The sequence below is a fragment of the Telopea speciosissima genome, chromosome 7 (genome assembly GCF_018873765.1).
Source record: "Telopea speciosissima isolate NSW1024214 ecotype Mountain lineage chromosome 7, Tspe_v1, whole genome shotgun sequence".
In the NCBI taxonomy this organism is placed as follows: Eukaryota; Viridiplantae; Streptophyta; class Magnoliopsida; order Proteales; family Proteaceae; genus Telopea; species Telopea speciosissima.
In genome coordinates this window covers 36309581-36333209 of record NC_057922.1, presented here as the reverse complement: position 1 = coordinate 36333209, position 23629 = coordinate 36309581, and the positions used below count along the sequence as shown (strand labels likewise).

Genomic DNA, 23629 nt, shown 5'->3' with positions numbered 1-23629 from the left:
ATGCAATGCAGAATATCTAGTGAATTCATGTGTTAATAAACTTAACAATTTCAAAACCAGAGAACAATATAGACCTGTGTAAAATTATACAGAACTTCATAACCATTAATACAAATTAAGATATCAAAGCAGTATATGGAAAATATATGACATAATATTAACGCTGCTGCACCCAGGCAAGGAATAAAGCAATGGAGGAAGCTAGGAGATTCTAATCCAAGATATCAGTGGAGGCACAAGCCTAATCTGAAAATATCCTATCTAATCCATTTTAATTTGAAGCCAATCAAATATTTTCCAAATCTCTAGACATTAAAAAAACACTTATCCTCTTCAGAGAATCTACAAGCCAGACGGTGGAGAAACCTGTTCTCAACTGCCTGTTTCTGCAAGGTGCATGGTTGATTAGGCCACTCCGAGATAGGTAGTGTACCAACTGGATTGTGTACATGTCGTTTCATGGTGTTTCTCAATCGCTATGTGTTTGCCACTGCTTATGGGATTTTTTCATTGTATATTAAACCTGGAAACTCTCATTTAAAATTATTGATTTCTTCTGCCACGAAAGGATACACATGAACTTGCCACAAGAGTAACGACTGGGCATGTCCACAAAGTTCCAGTGCCTACCATGATGCCACATATAAATGCAAGCAATGGTGTATGGATGCTTCACTATGTGTAACATATTTTTTGCTTAGATTTATATTTTCATAACAACAACTCAGCCATATCCCAACTAAATGGGGTCGCCTACATGGATCCTTTTCAAAACAAAGTAGGTAAAATTGAGGTCCTCACAAAGGAAAAAGAAAGTAAGGGGAATGAAGAATAAAAATGAAGAAATGAGATAAGAAAAGTGAGAAATGGAAAATGAAAGTAAGAGGAAAGAGGATAGCCCAGGAAATCAGGAAAATCTCAGCTACATGGTGTCGACAACGTCGATCTTTGCCCTCCAATAGGCTCTATCTGAGGTCATACTTGGCACAAGACCCAGGCTATGAATGTAATTCTTCACAAAATGCAATATGGTGTCGACAACGTAAATACTTTTCATAATATATATTGTAAACTTTTTAAATATAAAATGCAATCCGAATCAAATCCCTAGGTGTAGCAATACCTGACACGACCTGCCAACCCTATATTAACACATGATGTTAAATCCATGTTTGAGTTCAGTACTTTTAGATCGGGTTTATTTCAGGTCAACATGATGACACGCTGAGTTAACAGGCCATGTTCGGGGCAGTAATGTGTAACCCAAAATAAACCCGCTTAACCTGAAAACCAATATACGAATTTAATACCAATACTACTCTCTCCTGTATCTTATCCTCCTTATCCTCCCTCTGTTCGTTAATCTTCTCATACATTATGTCTCCAACCCACTGTTTCTTGCCCCTTACCTACTGCTTCTCTCTCTTTCATTCAATCAATTTGCAAGACGCCCCAACCCCTCCAGAAGAAAGGAGATGGGAAGAATGATATAGGTGAGAAGAACAGGAGGGGGGGGGGAAAGAGAAGCTTTAGATCTGGGATTCAGAGAGATGAAGAGGAAGATTCAGATATGAATCATAACAGGGTCACTGGAGTCCTAAAATTGGGGACCCACGAGTCACAACTTGCGGAATCCATATCTTCTTCAATTCTCTCTCCCCTGGTTTGATATTTTTGAGTTAAAAGTTGCTTTTAGTTACTGAAATGAACCCCACCTAGTGGCTGAAGTGACCTCCACCAGCATCACTTCAACATATCTCCTGAATAAAGAGTTTTAATACTACAAGGTAACCTTGTAGCCAACCTAGTCTTGTGATAGCCACGTCTCCAGAAATTCGCTCTCCTCTTTATACTTGGCAGGGTGTCACTACAAGAAAAGGAAGCAATAGAGGCAGTTTTAAGATGGATTTAGCGGTGGTTTTTAATTACCACATCTGAAAGGTAGGGCATTATCGGCTGTTGTTACTTACCACCTCTAAAAGGTATGGCATTAGCAGCGGCTTTTACTTACTACCACTAAAAGGTATGGCAATAGCAATGGTTCTTAAGTTACCATCCCTAACTAATTATAGAAATAATCCACATGTATTCCTAAAGTTTAAATCAAATTAAAAAAAAAAAAAACATGCACACCTAAATCAAATTTAAAAAAAAAAAAAAAAAATCCTTGCATGGGCTCCCTCATTACAGACTAGTACTACTTTACCGTCCATAAAGAAAATTTCAAAAATACTGTCACCCCTAAATCAACTTTAAAATAAATCCTCATGCAAGCTTACTTTAGCGAAGGTACCTTCTTACCATCCCTAAAAGTCACTTCGTAATCACCCCTCTCTCTACAGTTTCTCTCCTATTCTTCCTTCATTCCCTCTTATAGCTCAACCACTCCCTCCCCTGTCCCTGTGTCATCATCATGAGTCTCCACTGGAGATTTGGGAATCTCCATCATCACCCATTCCAGCATCAACTCCAACTGGCGCCCTGCAACCATCGACATAATTTGTGACGGTACCTTGCAGATGGGGGCTTTTCCAGCTCATCGACCACGGCGAATACCCTAAGCAGTTGCCACCAAGATGATCAACGACGTCAAATCCTTCCTTAAGCCAGCTCAGGAAGGATGCTGAAGCATGTTGAAGCTCGGGAAAGCTTCCAATGCCATGTTCTTGAAGAACAAGAGCATCGTCGAGCTCATTAATTGTGTTCTCTACTTCACAGTCACGTGGATTTCTTTCATACTTCTTCTTTCTTGTAGAAATGGAGGAGAGGGGATGGGAGTAGAGGCCAGGTGAGATGGTGGTGGAGTTGTAGAGGGGCTACTGATGTAGATCGAAATATGAAGGGAAAAAAAGGCCAAACACTGTTCATGGTACTGTTCACGTGCACAGTGTCACAGCCCATATTTGCCTTGTGTGGGGATGCTTTTTAGAAGATCATGTGGGCCCATCAAGTGGAGAAAACTTTTACCCTAATGCTGCCAAAGTTTAGTTTCTATTTTCATATTTAGAAAGTAGGCTTAAATTTCTAATTTCATTTTGTTACTATTTTTATTTTGTTCTCCAAAATAGAAGTTTCTACTTTGATGTATGGCAGCTAGATTTTATAGGAAGTTTCTATTTTATGGATTTTATGAATTAGTAGTTTCCGTTTTAGGACTCATTAGTTTCTTAATTAGATTGGGACTGGGTTGCTTTATAATTGGGTTAATAATATAAATAAGAGTATGAGGCTGAGCAGAGAAGGACAGAGATTGAAGAGAAAAGAGTTACGGTTGAAGCCATGGAACAAGAACTCGCCGAGATCTCGGTAATATCTTGCTTTTTTCAATAACCGGGACGAGCTTAGAGGCGAAATAGAAAGATTGCATTGTCTCGGTCGATTTCGACCGAGATTGAACCAAGCCTTTGTATAAAATAAACTTAATTGTCTCACTGGTTTTGGTGGAGAGGCTCCAGAAAACACAAAAAACTTGGTTTTGATCCCATCTTTCGATGGAAAAATCGTCGGATTGGGTGGAGATAGTTCAGCAAACATTGAACTTTCAAGATCTACAACAAATCCAAAGAACTTTGAAGAAGATTTGAACATTCCAAGTTAACATTTTTCCCTAAATCTCGTTTTTCCCCCAAATATATGTTCAAATCTTGGTGGTTGGGTGTCAATTTAATATATGTTACACAACTTTGGCCAAACTTTGGCCAATCTATGACTTGATAGAGTCTGATTTATTCTTCTGTTAATATTTTTTTATTTTCTGGAAAAAAAAAATTGGCCATGACTATGAAGACCATGTTTGAAAGTTACGGAAGACACTACTAGTGAGCATGAGTCGTGCCATGCATCTTAGCCTAGTATGACAATGACTATGGCCAGGAAAGCACCGGTTCCCAATATGGTGGCTATGGTCAGTTTGGGTAGCCACAATCACAGTCGCAATTTGGCTATCCATCATCAATACACTCTGCCTCTCAGTTTGACAATGGTGGTAATCAGAGCACTAGGTCAGGTTTTGTGGACGACATATTCACATTCCAACCCAGCCATACATGTCAATGGTAGTTCGACAGCCTGGTGACAGTAGCAGTGGATCGATCTCATCGCAACCACCTCTTAGGGTACCTTCAGTTTGTTGATGACTCCACTTTTATGTATTGCGTGGAAGAGTACGTGCGATTCTTCAGCAGCACTATGACATGGGAAGCCTATGTGTCATAGACAAAAGCTAAATTGCTTTGGCAGAGTCTACCGAGGAAAAGAGGTTTTGATCCAACACGACACTCATTTGTGTGATAGAATTGGAAATTCGGAATGATGTATTAGTATTTGATGTATAAGTGAGAAGTGATTCAAGTGAGAACGAAAGAGGAGTTGATAGAGGTCTCTGTTAAGATTGATGTATTTTACATTTTTACATTTCTAATGCTTATTTAAGTAGTTTTACATTGATTGTATGCTTTGATTGCTTTATATTATTAAATTATGTGTAGAATAAGGCCTATTAGTACGTCGTAACCTACCAACCTAGGGTCCGAAGTCAAACTCCTATTTGGACTTTGATTTTGGAAAATATGATAGTGGCATTGTGTTTAAATGGCCCAAAATAGACTGTATACCAAGTTTCATGACCAAACTAGGTCAAAAACCCACCGAAACCATCAAACGAGTTCAAAAAAAAAAGTGCACCAAGTCGGCGAGATCTCGATCCAACTCCTTTTTTTGGATGACCGAGTTGCGGTCCGAAACCGAGTTCTCGAAACATGGCTGAAGCTGTGAGATGCAGCAATGGTGAAAGACCGTGGGTGAGAGGATGCTGGGCTGAGAGAGCCTAGCTGAGAAAGCTGATCATATCCCCCCTTCTATATCCCTTTATTCTTCTTTTCCTTATCCTCTATGTTCTCCTTTATATCTAAACAGGAAAAAATAAAAAAGAGTTTCACTTATTTAATTTTATTCCTGGTTCGAGGTCGGCTTTTGCATTAGCTACTGACAGGGAGGGGAGAATGCAGACAGAGAGTGGAGAAGGCAGACGGGATGGGGCTGGCGGCCGCAGTGGGAGCAGGGGCAGAGTGAGGAGATGCAAGGAGGGGAGCAGGGCCGGGTGGAGAAGAAATAATTTTGTTTTTTTTTTAATCATTATCAACATTGGCAGCGATAATGAACTGCCTCTAAAAGCATGTGGGAGATATGTTTTAGAGGCGATGATAAACTGCATTTGGTGATATATATTTGTTTTTGAGTCTCTTATTTTTACTACAAGGACTATTATGTCCCTGTTTAGTAGTGATCAGGAGGGGTAATTGGTGTCTTCCGTCAGTGGGGTTTTGGAGTTAAGGGTGTAATATCGCAGGAACCAGTTAACGCATTATCTTTCTTCTTCTTCAACATATATCGCTGGAGCAGTTTCAGCCCCTATTTTCCGCCAGTTTATGGTTATACCTTGGTGATCTATGCAGTTAGATATCTTCACCAGGTTCTTCTCCATGTTAGGAGGGTGGGGGGAGTACCTAGGCTTCACCTCTGCATCTCCCTCCCCCCCCCCCCCCCAAAAAAAAAAAAAAAAAGACTTCCCAGTTGGCACTTCAATTATGTGAACAAGTGTCCAAACATGTTTTAAAGTCCCCTCTAAGGTGACTGTATCCTTGGGGAGGCCTTTCATAATATATATACTAAAAGGTCACTGGTGATGGTATTGGTAGGATAACAATAAGTCAGTTTTAAAATATATTTCATGAATTATATAAGAATATGCCAGAAATTCAAATATATGCATGCAAAACTAAGAAGGATAGATCAACCTAATGATACTTAATACTTGTTTCAAAACACAACTCACTACAGAAAGCATACATAATGCAAGGTATATAAATCACTCAGCAATCAATGCAGGAAGCCAAAGCAAACATTAGCCCTCAAATGATAAAAATTGCTTTGTGACAAATCCATGCATCTATGTTCCAACAATATTTTCTTTGCCAAAGCCAAGTACGAAACAATATCAGAAAAGAAAAAAAACAAGGAAACAAAAATATGAGGAACAAACTCTTTAATTCAAAATTGACTGTCCTAGCAGATGGGAATCTAATGTTATCAATTATTTCATTCATTTCATAACATATTGGTACCTTGTGGAACTAATTTACTCTTCATACCAGTCAATATAAAACAAAATTTTGGTTTACCCGTTTCTATTGCATCTATAGGCTAAAAAATGGACATCTTTCGAACAAGTATATAGAAGAACAATTCAATCCTTTGACGTATATGAGATATCTTCACTTCCTGTATACAAATATGAATATTGGAAACCAGTCTTCAGACCGGAAAGCTTGACTAAAACATCCTTAATCTAAAATTCTCATCTTCTGCATAATTTTGTTTGCTTTCAGCCCATGCTCTCCATAAGGATTCTCACACTTGGAAGCTTAAATGACTACAAAGCCCTGGATCTCTCTGAACTTAATCTAAAATTCTCATCTTCTGCATAATTTTGTTTGCTTTGAGCCCATGCTCTCCATAAGGATTATCACACTTGGAAGCTTAAATGACTACAAAGCCCTGGATCTCTCTGACCTTAATCTAAAATTCTCATCTTCTGCATAATTTTGTTTGCTTTGAGCCCATGCTCTCCATAAGGATTCTCACACTTGGAAGCTTAAATGAATACAAAGCCCTGGACCTCTCTGACCTTTCTGTTAGAATTAGATCCATGACATCCACCATGAACTTGCAAGAAAAAAAATTGAATTTAGCAATTTCCTAGCAGATGCTTGCTTAGACAGAAGGATGAGGGCCTTACATATATGGACTTATATATAGTCTGTTTATTGTGTTGTATCACAAGTAGATTCACCCTCGATTTCCTGATTTATTGTTTCTGTCTCCTTTCTCATTTTTTTTTATTTATTTTTTTTTTTTTGTGACATGTTCACTTGGTTGGGCAGCGAGTCAACTCCAACAAGCTTGTTTTGAGTCATCAGGAGAGGTCTGCATCAAAAGAATGTATCACTTGCATAGTTGTCAAGGCGTCCTAATGTAGTCCTAGTCTCCTAGATAGGTAGGAGACCTACTAGGAGCCAGGTAGATCAAACCCTCACAAAGGTGCTGGCTGATTTGGCAGATTGGGGTATTTTAGGTCAAATCTAGTGTTGGTTTTAATGGGCAGGTCTAGGAGAAGCTAATAGGGTAGGTATGAACAAGGTTTAAACCAAATTTAAAAATTTTCAGACATTAGGGTTAGGATTTCGGGTTTTGGGTTTTACAATTTAGGTTGAAACTAGGATTTAAACTTGGAATTAGGGCAAGGGGCTAAGGTCGAGTGCTACGGGCAATGAGGGGGGATGTTCGGTTGTAGTATGATGCAATTCTGATGGCTGGTTAGGTCTACACAGGAATTTAGGGTTTTACAGAGTCAATGTAAAATAGAGTTTGAGTGGTCGGATGGGGCTGCAGGTTAGGTCGAGTGGAGGAGGAGATGAGAGGGGGCTGTAGTTTAAATTTGGTTGAGATTGGATGGAGGAACAAGGCTGGACAGAATTTAGAACAATTAGGGTTTATGGGGATCGAAGGGATTTTAATGGGGGAAGGTAATCGGAATCGATTGGGATAGGTTAAGCTAGGTTGGAGGATTAGAGGAGGAAGGGAATTGCAGGAATTTAAATCAACTTACTAGACTTGAAGATCTGTAGTAGCAGCAACTTGAAGAAGCTTGAAGAAGATTGATTGAAGAAGACCTCCAGATCATGAACATATGCAAGGAGTCACTGGAATCCACCAGCCCTTCACCTTGAGATCCACAAGGCAGCACTCACACAAGGGGAGCAATGGCAGCAGCAGCAAAGGCAGCAATCACAAACGAAATTTTTAAACTTTGAATAATGTGGGGGAGCCTCCCACGTTTTCTATTTAATAATAAGACGCCAATGGCCCAATCCTATTACAAATCTAAGTCACCTAATTAAAACAACTTATAATTTTAAAAGGTTAAAAGACCTATTTAACCCTAATAACATAACAAAAGACACTTAATTAAAATCACTTAAATCAGACCAACTTAAATTGAACCAATTGGATGCAACCAATTTGAACCGGTTCAATTAAAACACATTAAAATAAAACTAAGCATAGAATTACCTAAAGCTGAAATAAAACCAAGTATAGGGCTATACTATGGCTCCTACTATGACCCTATGCTTAGGGTGGCTTCTTCAACTCGAGGAGGCTTGGATCTACATCAACTCTCCCTGACTTAGAAACATTCATCTCCGATGAATGGGTGAAATCCATGCAACACTCCTGCAACTTGGAGCTAAGCTTCTTGACATCATTAGTAGGAGCCCAAGTGCTATGCTGTTTGTAAGAAACCCGTCCACGAACTTTGTGATGATGAGGGGGGAGCAGCATGTGGGAAGCAGCTTTTAACACTTCCCGGGCAGAATTCAGGTGAGGCAGGAACATGAAGGATGAAGTCTTCAAGTCATGGAGCCTTCTCTTCAAAGAACCAAGGAGGCATCACAAAATCTATGTGTTCAACCTCCATAGGGTCTTCAATGTTGATAAACTTCTCATCGAACTCCACTTCTTCAAGAGCAGCAACTTGAATGTCTTCTTGTGGATTATTCTCAACCACTTCTTCACATTCAGCCACATCATCCATTAAGACTTGAGTAATAAGATGAACACCTCAATCATCACCACCCAAATCGTCATAATACCTAGCTAAGTCATCATCATCGGATGGAGGATAAGCATGTAAGCCTTGTTCATCATCAGAGGTTTCCTCTTCTTTTGCAGCCACATTGACAGGTTTATGCTTTTGTGGACATTATTCCTTGGCATGGTGGTCTAACTCATTGCAGTGATAACACCTGTGGGGATCATTGCTGACCATAGGGGCTTTGCCCTTGTTGTCCACGTGTGGGGAAGCTGTAGGCCGAGAAGTACTGCCATTAGAGTAGCCTGATTGTGTAGGACCAGCAGTACAGTTGCTAGGTCGTGTGTAATCAGTAGTGGTAGACTTGGGGGCTGGATATGATGCTTTGGTGTCCCCAGCCAATAATTCTTCAGCCTTCAATGCCTTCTCAAAACAGTCCCGCACATCTCTGACATCAGCTACTCCAATACCTCTAATAATATCAGCCCTCAATCCCAGTCGAAACCGAGATAACATCTGAGTAGTACTCTCTCTCGTGCCAGTGCAAGAAGAAAGAGCATCAAACTCCTGCATGTACTCAGATACAGTCATGGTTCCTTTGTGCAGGGAATTGAATTGATCTTGTACTTGTGCTCTATAATGTCAGAGCAGATATTTCTCCCTCAAATCATATCTCATATCAGCCCATGTAGTGGGTGCATGGCCATCAAGTTCCATGTCCCTTTCTGCAGTTCTCCACCATTCTCGGGCAGGGCCAACCAATTTGGTACGTGCCAATCTCATCTTCCTGTCTTTAGGCAAATCATACCAATCAAAATAATCATCAAGGGCAGCAAGCCAGTCATAGAACACCTGAGGCTCATGATTCCCATCGAACTCCTTTAACTCGAGCTTCACCTTCTGAGTGTCATACCTTCGATTGGAAACTTCATCTGTAAAATAGGACCTCATGTACTCTTCAAAATTTGGTCTCCCATGCTCTTCTCTGTTTCTGTTCCTTTCTTCTCTATGACCATCTCTGTCATACCTGTCATGTCTGCGCCCATCTCTGTGATCTCTGTGTCTTTCCCTGTGATCTCTGGAGTGAACTCTGTGATCTCTGAGATATCAGTGATTTCTTCCTCTTCCCAGAGTCCCATGTACTTCTGAATTCACTTGATATCTATCCTCTAATAGAGGATCATTGCTGTCCCTATTAGGTGCAAGTTGTCTATGTTCAATTACTTGCAGCCTCTCAGTAACAGCTCTCTGTTCAGCTTTAAACTCTTCCACTAAGGTCTTTTGATCAGCAGTAAACTTCTGAAACATCTCTAACATTGCTGCCATAGGATCGGGTGGGTGTGGCAGCACTGTATTTAGCACTGGATTGCCATGTTGATCCATGGCTTTGATACCACTTAATGTAGTACTACTAGATAGGCAGGAGACCTACTAGGAGCCAGGTAGATCAAACCCTCACAAAGGTGCTGGCTGATTGGGCAGATTGGGATATTTTAGGTCAAATCTAGGGTTAGGTTTATGAGAATGGGGTTAAATCTTATATGGTTTTAATGGGCAGGTCTAGGAGAAGCTAATAGGGTAGGTTTGAACAAGGTTTAAACAAAATTTAAAAATTTCAGAAATTAGGGTTAGGGTTTCGGGTTTTAGAATTTAGGTTGAAACTAGGGTTTAAAATTGGAATTAGGGCAAGGGGCTAAGGTCGAGTGCTAGGGGCAATGAGGGGGGATGTTCGGTTGTAGTATGATGCAATTCTAATGGCTGGTTAGGTCTACACAGGAATTTAGGGTTTTCGGAGTTTTACAGAGAATGTAAAATAGGGTTTGAGTGGTTGGATGGGGCCGCAGGTTAGGTCGAGTGGAGGAGGAAATGAGAGGGGGCTGTAGTCGAAATTTGGTTGAGATTGGATGGAGGAACAAGGCTGGACAGAATTTAGAACAATTAGGGTTTATGAGGATCGATGGGTTTTTAATGGGGGAAGGTAATGGGGATCGATTGGGATAGGTTAAGCTAGGTTGGAGGATTAGAGGAGGAAGGGAATTGCAGGAATTTAAATCAACTTACTGGACTTGCAGATCTGCAGTAGCAACAACTTGAAGAAGCTTGAAGAAGATTGATTGAAGAAGACCTCCCGATCATTAACATATGCAAGGAGTCACTGGAATCCACCAGCCCTTCACCTTGAGATCCATAAGGCAGCACTCACACAAGGGGAGCAATGGCAGCAGCAGCAAAGGCAGCAATCACAAACGAAAATTTTTAACTCTGAATAATATGGGGGAGCCTCCCACGTTTTCTATTTATTAATAAGAGGCCAATGACCCAATCCTATTACAAATCTAAGTCTTCCCTCACTTAAATCATGGAGGGGGGGACCTAATTAAAACAACTTAAAATTGTAAAAGGTTAAAAGACCTATTTAACCCTAATAACTTAAAACAAAAGACACTTAATTAAAATCACTTAAATCAGACCAACTTAAATTGAACCAATTGCATGCAACCAATTTGAACCGGTTCAATTAAAACACATTAAAATAAAACTAAGTATAGAATTACCCGAAGCTGAAATAAAACTAAGTATAGGACTATACTATGGCTCCTACTATGACCCTATGCTTAGGGTGGCTTCTTCAACTCGAGGAGGCTTGGATCTACATCACGTCCAGGCGCCTTGGTCGCCTAGGTGCTATGCTTCCAGGGCCCCCTAAATACCTTGAGTCCCGTCTAGGGGACACTCTGACAATTATGATCACTTGTATATTCATACATCCTAAATGAAAATTACAAGGCACAAGGGTTTCCACCAACATAAGGGAAAAAGCATTTAAGATGAACTGGGAGCTCAAGGGATTTAGATTATCGGTGGACCAGGGCTAAGGAGGACTCATCATTAGGCTCCAAAAGAATGGGTCTGGCAAAGTGCACAACAAACATCCCTTTCACTTAATCAATTTCACTATGTTTTGTGATTTATGATAATAGGTATTGCAAAATTGACCTAATGCAAGAAGGAAGAGCACATCAAATGAACCAGAGTGATAAGTAGAAAGTAACTACCAGAGTTGCCAGGAAAAGAATAAGGAGCGGGAAAATATCTGCCTCTCATCATCCCCGTGGGAGCAGCATCAATAGAGATTCCAGGTCTTGAGAAGTTATTATCCAGAAACTGATCCGAGAAGTTTGTGAAGTTTGTGACTGCTGGGTGTCCACTAGAGTTTCCCAAACACAATTCAGAACTTTGAGCGAGTATTTGGTCAGGCTTCCGCACAGCATGCAATGCATAAGTATTATCCTGTTTCACAAAAAAGAAATGGGGGAGGGGACAAGAGTAAGTTGTTCCTTTCTATACAATTCAAGCAAAAGACAAAACACAGCGAGAGTTCTTTGATAGCATAAACTAAAAGTATAAACAGATATACACTTGACCTGCCTAACTTTATAACTTAATGAGAGGTGCTGATGAAAATGAGATGCCAAATGCTAGTGAATCACAAGGTTCAGAAAAAGCAACAGCAAGGCACATGCCACAGGAATAAGCTGAGCTGCGAACCTTCTTTTGCAGTAGATCATCTATTCTCTCATGCGATGAATCCTTAGGTGATGAATCCTGAGATGGTAATACCATAATTCCCTGTACTCCTTTTGGGCTCAGAGAATCACTGGAGTTCTTAGATACTTCGAAGTAAAGATGGCAGAGAGCTGACCGGAGATGATTATTTCTTTGCAAGTTGTAAACTTTGGTTGCAAGAGGAACTGGAGCATCTGATTTTGTTACCATTATATCAACCTAAGTCAGATAGTTTGAAGACCAATAAATTCAGACATATGGTGAAGTTGAGACCAAAGTTTTAAAAACCACACAGGATGGGATGGTTAAATTGGATTAGATATGAAATGCCCTCTTTTTCGGCTCAGTATAGTCATAGAACTGCCTAGGACTAAAACCAGAATCAAACCATCCGATTTCAGGAGCCACACAGTTCAGTTTGATGGTTTATTTATTTTTTCAATTTCAATTACTATTAAATTTATTTTCAAAACTGCGGTTTGATTGGTAAAAAGGACCAGGCCCCTTTTCAGTTCGATGCCAAGACCGGTTTTAAAATCTATGGTTGCAACCCATGGGACAAGAGATTCAGGTTTGCTTTCTGAATTGCTAAAGAATCAGACTAGCTCCAAGTAACTTAGGTATGGACATTTCTTTGATGATATTATTTTGTCCTCCTCACTAGATTTCTCAACACAAGAACTTAAAAATAAATAAATAAAAATTCCAAGTCCATGGATACCTTTGGTTGAAATTCTGCGTTTAGACACCTGCCCAGGCTTTTGATATCCGGCAGAATCGTAAGGCTTTCCTCTTCCTGCAATTGATCCCTTGGAAAATTCTCCACCTGAAAGAAAGCATGAAGAATAATGCTAGCATTATTGTGTGTATATGTGGTTTGTATAAGTACCTATCTGCACGACAGCTATGGTTCAATGCAATCATGTATGAGAGGAAATAGGTATTAAGTTACTAGTTCAGTTTTCTTTTTCCCCAACATAAGGCAAATAGTAACAAGAGAGAAGAGATACTAGTTGACAGTATGGTCTCCAAATTGGGGGTAGTAGAAAAATGTGATGCAATGTCCATCATTGCCATGTAACAAGGTGTGCATTTAAGATGGCAGAAATGACATAATACTTAGGCACATGTGATAAGGAGTACAGCAAAATGCACTCGGGAGCTTAAAAAGATTATGCTAAAGGTGAAAGTTGCAATTGCATGAGGGTGATTAAGGTGGAGCCACTTGGGAAAAAAAAAACAAGGCCTTGTGGGTAAAGGAGGACGGCACATAGCTGAAAAAAAAATAGTGTATTCCATTCTCACAAACTTCTCTAAACTGAAATATATATGGTACACACAATTTGATCTGAACTAGCCAGGGGTAAGCAACTTTGGGCCATCCTTGAGTTGAATTGCTAGGGTTGATATCACAACTCTTCAGGTTGTGCCAGGTCAGAAAAGCCTGACCAAACTTGACCCAAGTCCAAGCCACTCAGTTACTACAAAGTGAATTAGATTGTGAACAATAGATATTCTAGGAAACTTTGATGCTGCACTAATTCACGAAACTGCAATATTATGTGCAGATAAAAAATAATAAGACATTTCATTGCCAATTTTTTCAGCAGCAATAGCTAAACGGGAAAAACCAAGCAAAACACTATAACTCACAGCCTACCATTCATGTGCTGCAAAAATGTTGTAACTCTGAAAGATGAGTGCAACTTATTTAAGATTTGGCTGACAATTTACAAGCTAAATGTCAAGAAAGTAAAGAATGATTTGACAAAACATGATAGCTGCAGGAAATTTATAGCTGGTCTTACAGGTTTGAGCCTCCTGACAACTTCTGCCCATATTTGCAGTTACCCCATATGCTGTTTCTAAACCACCAGATGGTTGTAAACCCTCAACTTCCATCCTACAAAGACAAATGAGGAGACTTGCATTAATTTTTTGAAACAAAGGTAACCTCAATGCATTTGAAACCTAAGATCATAAAGATGTTCTTATTAAGAATGAGTGAATACCTAATATAATACAAGGCCAAAAGGTAAGAAATTTCTTTTATTTTATCCACCATGCCACCCTCATGAGATGAAATGACTAGATGTCAATTCACAAAGTTAACTAAAAATGAGTCCTAGGAATTGAAGCTAATGCAGGTAGGTGAGGTGAACATACAACTTAGTACGTCTTTTTGAAGGAGACAATACACCTGCTAAATAGTTTGTACTTCTAGGACTAAGACCTGAACCATCAATTACAGCAGCCCCATCAATAGAAACTGAGTGCCCTGTACAGAAGAGGGAAGGATTAGTCTCGTCAAGTTAAGAGTTAACACAAGAATTTCAACTCAAGGAGAAACTCTTATCCAGATAATCTGTAGAGCTCTTGCATGCATGGTTTAAAGTATCGACCGATACGATACGATACGGACCGATACGTATCGGTATCGGTCGATACCGATACGATACATACCAATATGTCTCCTTTTTTTTAAAAAATGAACTGTCTCGAATTGTATCGAAATGTATTGACCGATACGGGCTGATACGATACAATACGACCAATACGTATCGATACCAAAGATACGTCCAGTAAAGGGTTCAGTGGGTGGTTTAATACGTATCCATATGTATCGATACGTATCGGCCGATACGGCTCGATACATCACCGATACGTACCAATACATACCGATACACACCGATACATACCGATACGTACCAATACCATCGACACATTGCATAAAAAAGCCATTTTCACTCACAGATTCGACACAATTCCTAATCTAACGAAAAAATGAAGGAAAACTCTCAACCAAGAGTCTAAAATCTTGCATTTAATCTTGGTTTTTCACACTTTTAAACTAAAAAACGAATGAAGGAGTGCTAGAACATCATCCTTTGCATCATCCAATACTCTTCATGGCTATAGACGATTACAACATGTGAGCAACTTCATCTTTTATAACAATTTCAATTTAATGCACTTGTTTGGTTATACATTATTCACCATTTTAGGTTTTATGCATGACAGTTATTATATATTACTTATTTATATTGTTTTTTGTTCCAAAAGTGTATTTCCATGTGTATCTTGACCATTTCTATGCGTATTTGTATTGTTCGATACGTATCTTCGAAACGATACGATACGATACGATACGTCTCTTAAAATCACCCAACCAATACGATACCCGATACCGATACTTTAAACCTTGCTTGTATGAGATAAAACATATTCTTCATTGAGGAAGTTAATAGAACTCAAAGAAAGAAATTTGCACATACAGAATTATGAAATCAAACTAAATTAACTACATTAATCAAAATAGACTAACATACGATAAAATGACACACACACCTCATGAGTATTTAAGTATAGTACTTGTGCAACTTGAAATCATTTTATTTCTCAACCTCCAAGAACATACAAAACCTATGTTCCTCAACTTGTTTTATTTTCCCCAACAAATCAAGGACACACTAAAGATCTTGAGATCCAGTCATGACCAAATGACAGCGGTAATATTAGCACATCTCTATGTTTTGTTTGATTCTTGTGCTGTTCCCACAACTGGCATTTCAATCCATGTAAATTTCTAGTGCTTCTAGCCCCAAAAGAATGACATTACAGTATATTACTTTTACAAAACAGCTTACCTTATGTAAGAATTCATGCATTCCTGGGCTGGTCCAATAGGAGATGAAATAACCAATAATCAAGATGGTTCAGTTTCAGCCAAGATACAGAAAAATATCAAAACCAAAGGATAATGTGGCAGGTTAAAAGCCCTAAACAAAATCGAGCGAAGACCAGAAAGAACATAAATAGAGGTAAGAAGAAAAGGTTTTAAGAGTCTTAAGTCTAATTACATAGAAAGAAATAACTACCTAAGTCTAACTACAATAGGAATTAACTAAAGATACATAACAAGCTAGTAACAACTCAACAACTAAACATTATCCCACCATACACTGTTCCATGGAGCACCCATGGAACCTATCCCACGATACACACTTTAACAAAACCCTAGTCACTCTTATGAATTCAGAATTCAGAATGAGTGAGGATTACAGAGAGAGGAAGAGAAAGTCTCTTCTCCATTAGGGTTTCACCATTGAAGGAGCTTCTTCCATTGGGCGGTGGCAGGTACAAGTGTTGCATTCCATTGGAGGATTTGCCTCATGAATCTCAAGATATCCCTAACCCCTCACTGTTGTTTTGTTGTTGCGAATGCTCCAACACTCGCGAGGATCATTCATGCCGGTGACATTTTTTATCTGGTCGCTTCTGCCGCCAACACTTGTGTTATCAAGGAAACCTCTATGTCGCTTGGAAGATGCAATCTGCTAATTCCCTATCTCATGAATTAGCCAGGGGTGTCAGTCAATAAGGAATTTCTATACTTAGGTCTTTATCCCATTAAGTGTCCCTTTGGCATCTTGTTCATGTTGTTGCATTTCATATACTTTACTTTGTTTCCTTTTTTGCAAGTAAATTATCTTTGTTATCTGTTCAACCCCAAAAAGATATTCTTTTACAACTGCCGAGAAACAACCATAGTTCAAAAACTCGGTGAAATTTCAAACATTATAGTGATTGCCATGGCCGCGGCAAAATGCAACATAAATCAGGGATTCAAGTATTCAAACTGTTTCGGTTGAAATTTCGGTTATGTCTACATTGTAGACAATAATGCACTTTTTTTTTGTGAAAATTTCAGTTAATTCGGCTATTTAACCCATAGTTGGAAAACCGGGTTTTGACTCAGCCGGGTCACCCGAGTCGAGTCAAAAAATCATAAAACCTGGTCAAGAGTCATGGAGACTCACCAGGCTTAAAAAATGATCAGACTCCGTCCTGGTCAGTCCGATTTCTCCTCGACTCCGTATTTTTCACCGAGTTTGGTCATTAATAGTTTTACAATTTATGTCATATTTAATCAGTCCATGAGTTCAACTCTCTTTGGGGAATTGCATCAAACACCTTTCTTGCAAAGAACTAAGGGATGCAAAGAAAGAAAAACTCCAGATTTGAGTTAACCGTTGGATGTAGAGGAAATAAATAGAGGAGATGGGAAAACAAGTATTCTGTGATATCACGAAACTTACCAGATCTAAGAAAATTAGAAACACAAAGGAAAAACATAGAGGAGATTGAAGTGAAGAATAGAATCACTTGGGCATAAAAATTCCTGATGTATTCGTTTAGATTCAGGAGCCCAATAAGCGTAATAGCTCGATGAAGACCTATTATTAGGGGAAATAGATCACTTTGAGTTGCCACTTGCCTGGTGTTATGAGAGTCTTCATTGAGAGATCGGTCTTTGAGTTACCGAGCTGTCTGTCAGAGAGAAAGAGAGAGAAAATAAGAAGGGAAGACGATGAGTGGGTGGGGCCCTGTGGGAGGTTGAAGTCAATGTAAGTAATAACGATTGATGATACCGGTGCATCTTTAAAAAAAAAAAACAAAAAATAATACCGGTGCATCTTTAAAAAAAACACAAAAAACAAAAAATAATACCGGTGCATTATTCCAAAGATACTGGTTTTTCTAAAACTTAAACAAGTAGAATACATATAATATGACATATCTGTCCTCAATGTGAAGCTTTAACAAAGCTTAATAGTAGGTGCAAGTAACATTGATAATCCACTTTAATATATTTATAATAAAAAAACGTGACTCAGTCTGACTAGGTTTGACCAGGCCGAGTCACCAGGTTTTCTGAAAGACGAGTCGAGTCAGAAAACCTGGTTTTCCAACTATATTTTAATCCCCAAAATGGCCAACCGAAACTCACGGAAAAATATGCACTGTTTTGGAAAAAATTTGGTCATCTTGGTTAGGCCAAAACGAGACCAAACCCGAGTTTTTGAACGATGGAAATAACCCCATAACAACACGGACAGAAAAGGACAAATAAAATCATCAATCCATTTTCCGAACTCCATGAAAATTATATATAAAGGGAAAACATTGGGTACACCGCCGGTGTACTATAAGCTAGTGTCCTCTATGTCAATTTCTCTTCCCACCTTTGAAATGACTCCCTTGCCCTTCTTGTATTATGCTCCATCCCATGCACCCATCACAGAAATTAGTGATGCCCGCTAGCTTACTGCACATAGTGGTGTGCCCATCCCTCTCCTACAAGAAGGTTTGACAGATTGTTTTGTAAGGACTGTAAGGTTATACTTGGGGAGAGCCTTACCACTCAACATAGATTGGTGGTCCTGAATATGTGCCTCATTACACAGAATTGTAAGATAGGAAAGCCTATCTGCCCTAAGATAAGGTGGTGGAGCTTAAAAGGAGATTCCTTGAATTCATTTACTGATAAAGTGGTCAAACAAAGAAAGTGGGACTTTGAGGGAGACACTAATATGATGTGGAACGAAATGATGGCTTGTATTAAGAAGGTTGTTAAAGAGGTTCTAGGGGAATCGAAAGGTATACGTCATGCCCCTACAGAGACTTGGTGGTGGGATGATGTGGTCCAAGCAACCATTAAGACTAAGAAAGCTAGTTTTAAGACATGGCAAAAGACTAAAGAGGTAGAAGATCTACAAAGGTATAAATTCTCAAGAAACGAAGCTAAGAAAATTGTGGGGATAGCAAGGGCAAAGAAATATAAAGATCTTTATAATAATCTGAACACAAAGGAAGGGGGAAAAGCTATCTATAAGATAGCTAAAATGAGAGCAAGGAAGAGCAGATATTTCGACCATGTTAGATATATAAAAAGTGATGATGGCAGAGGACTAATAAGAAATGAAGATATTAAGAAGATATGGAAAGATTATTTCTACAGCCTACTTAATGAAGACATTTTGAGTAATAGAGCCCTGGAAGGTTGCATTACTCATCTTGACACTACATAGCGTAGATATATACGCAAAATTAGGATATTTGAAGTAAGAGAATCTTTAAGAAAGATGAAAGTAGGCAAGGCACCAAATCTAGACGTGGTCCCAGTAGAAGTGTGGAAGAGCTTAGGAATTTGTATTTTATCTTGGCTAACCAAGTTGTTTAACAAGATTATGAGCACAAAGAAAATACCAGATGAATGGAGGAGAAGCAGTGTGGTCCCAATTTACAAAAATAAAGGTGATATTCAGCGCTGCAATAACTATAAAGGGATAAAACTAATGATTCATACGATGAAATTATGGGAGAGGGGTATTGAAACCCACTTGAGAAACAAAACTACCATTTCAGAGAACCAATTTGGTTTAATGCCAGGAAGATCCACGATGGAAGCTATTTTCTTACTTAAAAGACTCATGGAAAGGTATAGAGAGGGCAAGAAAGATCTCTATGTGGTCTTTATTGACCTAGAAACAGCCTACAACAAAGCCCCTAGAAAGTTAATCTGACATATACTAAAGAAGAGAAGGTTGTCATGTAAATATGTGGACATAATTAAAGATACGAATGATGGGGTGGTGAGTCTGGTGACTAGCGTAAGAATTGTAGGGGCTCAAGGTAGTGAATTCCCAATTACAATTGGGTTACATCAAGGATCAATCTTAAGCCCTTACTTGTTTGCGCTTATCATAGGTGATTTAACCAGAGGCATTCAAGATGAGGTTCCTTGGTGTATGCTTTTTGTTGATGATATTGTTTTGGTGGACGAGACAAAAGTAGGGATTGATGCCCAGTTGGAGTTATGGAGATCACCATTGGAATCAAAAGGTCTTAAGATAAGTAGAACAAAGATGGAATATATGGTGTGTAACTTTAACCACACTAACGGATAATGAGGTGGTGAAAATTGATGAGACGGAGATTCCACAAAGAGATTATTTTAGATATTTGGGTTCAATCATAAATAAAGAAGGTGATATAGATGATGATGTTTCCCAGAGGATTAAAATAGCATGGATGAAGTGGAGAGGTGCGTCCAAAGTGTCATGTGATCAGCGTATTCCTTTAAAGCTTAAAGGAAAATTTTATAGGACTGTCATACGACCAGCTATAATATGGTGCAAAATGTTGGGCAGTAAATAAACATCATATAGATAAACTAGATGTAGCAAAGATGAGGACGTTGAGATGGATGTGTAACAAAACTAGGAAGGATAAAGTAAGGAATGACCATATTAGAGCTGAGTTAAGAGTAGCTCCTATTCATGATAAGCTAAGATTTTATTCAAATTGACGGAACTAAAAGAGCCAGGGGCAAGCCTAAAATAACCATAGGTGTATGACTGCGAATAGAGCTGATTGGAGACAAGGATCCATGAGGCCGACCCCATTTAGTTGGGATAAGGCTATGTTCTTCTTCTTGTTGTTGTTGTTGTTGTATATATATTCTGAATTATTAGACTGCCAAGTGTCAACAGATTCAAACTCATAAACAACAATCACCCATGTAGAAGATAGATCAATCCTATCTAGCAAAAAGCGACAAAGATTATCTCATTTTGTAAGCATTCATCAATGATGGAAATGAGATATTGACTAGCAAATAATTCGATAATTTTCGAATATGAATCCTACAATCATCATACTCGATGCATAATCTTGTGAGTTAACTATGATCATATTATAGAACAGATCAAACAGACCAGTAAAGAGTAGTTACTTTTTGCCTCTCTAGAGATGGAATAATTCATTCCAGTTTGGTTATCAACAGTGGATTCTGAAACAGCATGATCATCCGCATGCACAGACTCAGACCTCTCTTGCTCCACAACTGTAGCAGCTTGGTCTAGGAGATATCAAGGAATTATTAGTAACATTGTTCATGGTCCCACAAACTGTGCATAACCAGAAAGGGAAAACAGACCAAATCACCCATCAAGAAATAAATAAAAATCTCAACAATGTCCAAGGGATGCTCTAAAAAAACCATTTGAAACCTGTGAAACTTAATTTTTATTTATGACAAGTGGAAGTAATTTAATCATGCTTAGGTAATAAAAAAAAGGGAGAGGGATAGCCACACCACCTGTGTATGGTAAACTAGCAGGCGGCACCAATAGAGGTGCTGGATGGGGTATCATACAGGAGGGGCAAGGGGGTCATTTCAAAGGGGGAAGAGAGAGATGAACACTGTGGGTGCTAGCTTAGGGCACACTGGCGCTGTGCCCAGCCTTTTCCCTAAAAAAATAGTATAAAAGAAGAAAGCATACTATCCTGAGCTGTTTGCAATTTTTTCCTCCCCTTCCTCGGAGGTTTCTTATGTCCTGTGCCACCATCAAGCTCCAAACCAGTTTCTTCTGTGGAATTAAATGACCTACACCGCTCTGAAAAGATTAAATGAACTTGTATCACTTAAAGCCACATCCCTGACAAAACTTTAAGTTTATAGTACTGGAAAAATAAAATTTTGTCTAAAAGGTACCCAAAAAAAAAGTCAATCAAAAAGATAATGCACCAGTCTACAAAATTTTTTATCTAGAGAAACCACTTAAGCTTTCTATGCTTCTCATTGCATAATTCCGTCTGAAATCTGAACATGTTTTGCAATCAATTAAGGATACACATTAATGAAAAAAGAATTGCAAAAAGAGGGATTGACAGTCTTCAATCTAATCGAGCACAATGATCAGTCTCCATGAGCAACCGCTTGAAGCCTAAAAAATGAGTAAATTCGAAGACCCTAGAGGCAAGATAGGACCTCACATTCGGTGGAACATCACATTTCCATGGGATTGGCATACCAAAATAAATGGCTCCTAAAGTATCTGATGCAGCAGATTTTATGCGGTAACACAGAATTACAGTATGTCTGACATGCCCCAAAATATTCTCCGGACACACCTAAGAATCAACTCATAAAGGTATCTGCCAAAAGAAAAGTTCAAAAAGAAGAAGATATCTACAGGTGAAGATTTGGTAGTTTCAAATTAACGGTAGGTGTTTAAATAGGACTAGTTATATAGGGTATTTTGAAGTAGATATAATTTAATTTTATATAGCTTCTAAGTGATGACTATAGATTTAGGTGATTCTTTTCTTGGGTTCTTAGGTAACTCTAGGTAATGACAGTTGCATGATAGAATACATTATAGTGTATTCTGAATCTATCTATGGACTATGAGTTGACTAAAGTAATTTCCTCTTTTTATCACCTTTTGTGGTATATATACCAAGCTTGGTTCGAATTAGATGGTGCTTGTCCATTCAATGGGTGAATAGGTATGTAAATGGATCGGATTCGGGTTGGATAGTGCAATATCCGCATCCGCATCCGATTAGCTTTCGGACGGATTCGGATAGTGCTAAATGGACACGGATACGGATCGGATATTTTATCCTTTTACATGTAAATATAGCTTTTCGGATAGCTATAGCCTATCCGAATTCGTATCCACTTAGCTTTCGGACGGATTCAGATAGTGCTAAACGAATACGGACACGAATACGGAAACGGATTTCGGCTATTCATTTACATCCCTATGGGTGATGCTGACACATTATTTAGTTTACTTTCACTTGATGGCTACTACTTCTTGGCAAAATCTCATCCACTATATGTAGATATGCACATGCCACATGATACCAAATATCACCGGATTGCACAGCAAGACTGAAATTACAATATTCTAACAATACACCAATGCCTGAAGACACCATATTTCCCCTCGAGCACCTGTCAATAATCAGTTTACATTTGTGTACATGAATGAAACAAATATAACCACATGGATGCACACAAGTGTAAGTTTCCTTCATTCCATTGTTTCTTTTTTCATTCCCTACCAGGGGGCAGGGTGTGGGGGGCTTGTCTGCCCCTTCTAGCTCCCCTCCCATTCTAACTGAACATATTTCAACAGTAAAAAGCAACTCTCATAATAACCCAAGCTATAAAATACATAATTACATCTTCCCTCATTGCATTGGTGAGAAAAATCTGACAATTGAAACACAAAAGAGAGATCCCAACCTGCATGAGCAGCATACTGACTGGCCTTGATTGGTCTCTTACAAGCATTGCAACAAACCTTCACAGTTAATTAAGAACAAAGAATCAGAGAAACGGTGCATGATGGGAAAGAAAATTGAAGAAGAAAACACAGACAATTCTCAACAACATATATCATTGAACAAGAAGCTCAATGAATCATAGAAGTGATGAAAATATCCACCAACATATCTGACATTCTGACTGCTTATGATGTAATGGAAGACATGACAGAAAGAATGGAATATCAGAGTAAGATTTGGGTAGCCACCATGTGCAGTTGAATAACGCATATTAGATTTAAATTGAGCTTATACATGACAACGAGATATTTTCTTAACAAGTTACTGAGTGTAACTTTTGTCACTTACCACTTGAAGCCTCAAAGAAACAACACTTTTATTAAATTGGAATTTTTAAGTAAAAATGTTTTCTTTTCATTGGATGAGCACCCAAAAATCATCTTTCTGTTAAAAATTAGCATTTGAGTTTGAAGTCAGGTAAGAGGT

At 38.7% G+C, this 23629-nt stretch overlaps 1 protein-coding gene across 11 annotated transcripts in view; it reads right to left on the bottom strand.

Annotated features, from left to right (window-relative positions):
* LOC122669071 overlaps positions 1-23629 on the bottom strand; it is a 60668-nt gene that overhangs the window by 441 nt on the left and 36598 nt on the right. For 7 of the 11 annotated variants that reach the window (XM_043865707.1, XM_043865709.1, XM_043865712.1 and 4 more), the window contains 8 exons: positions 23103-23160; positions 21346-21459; positions 20796-20921; positions 14384-14495; positions 14026-14120; positions 12939-13043; positions 12200-12411; positions 11707-11941 (listed from right to left, as the gene is read on the bottom strand). In XM_043865707.1, coding sequence (XP_043721642.1) covers positions 11707-11941; positions 12200-12411; positions 12939-13043; positions 14026-14120; positions 14384-14495; positions 20796-20921; positions 21346-21459; positions 23103-23160 — 1057 coding nt within the window. The remainder of the gene's footprint in view (positions 1-11706; positions 11942-12199; positions 12412-12938; positions 13044-14025; positions 14121-14383; positions 14496-20795; positions 20922-21345; positions 21460-23102; positions 23161-23629) is intronic. The other 4 variants (XM_043865708.1, XM_043865716.1, XM_043865711.1 and 1 more) reach the window with 4 other exon arrangements.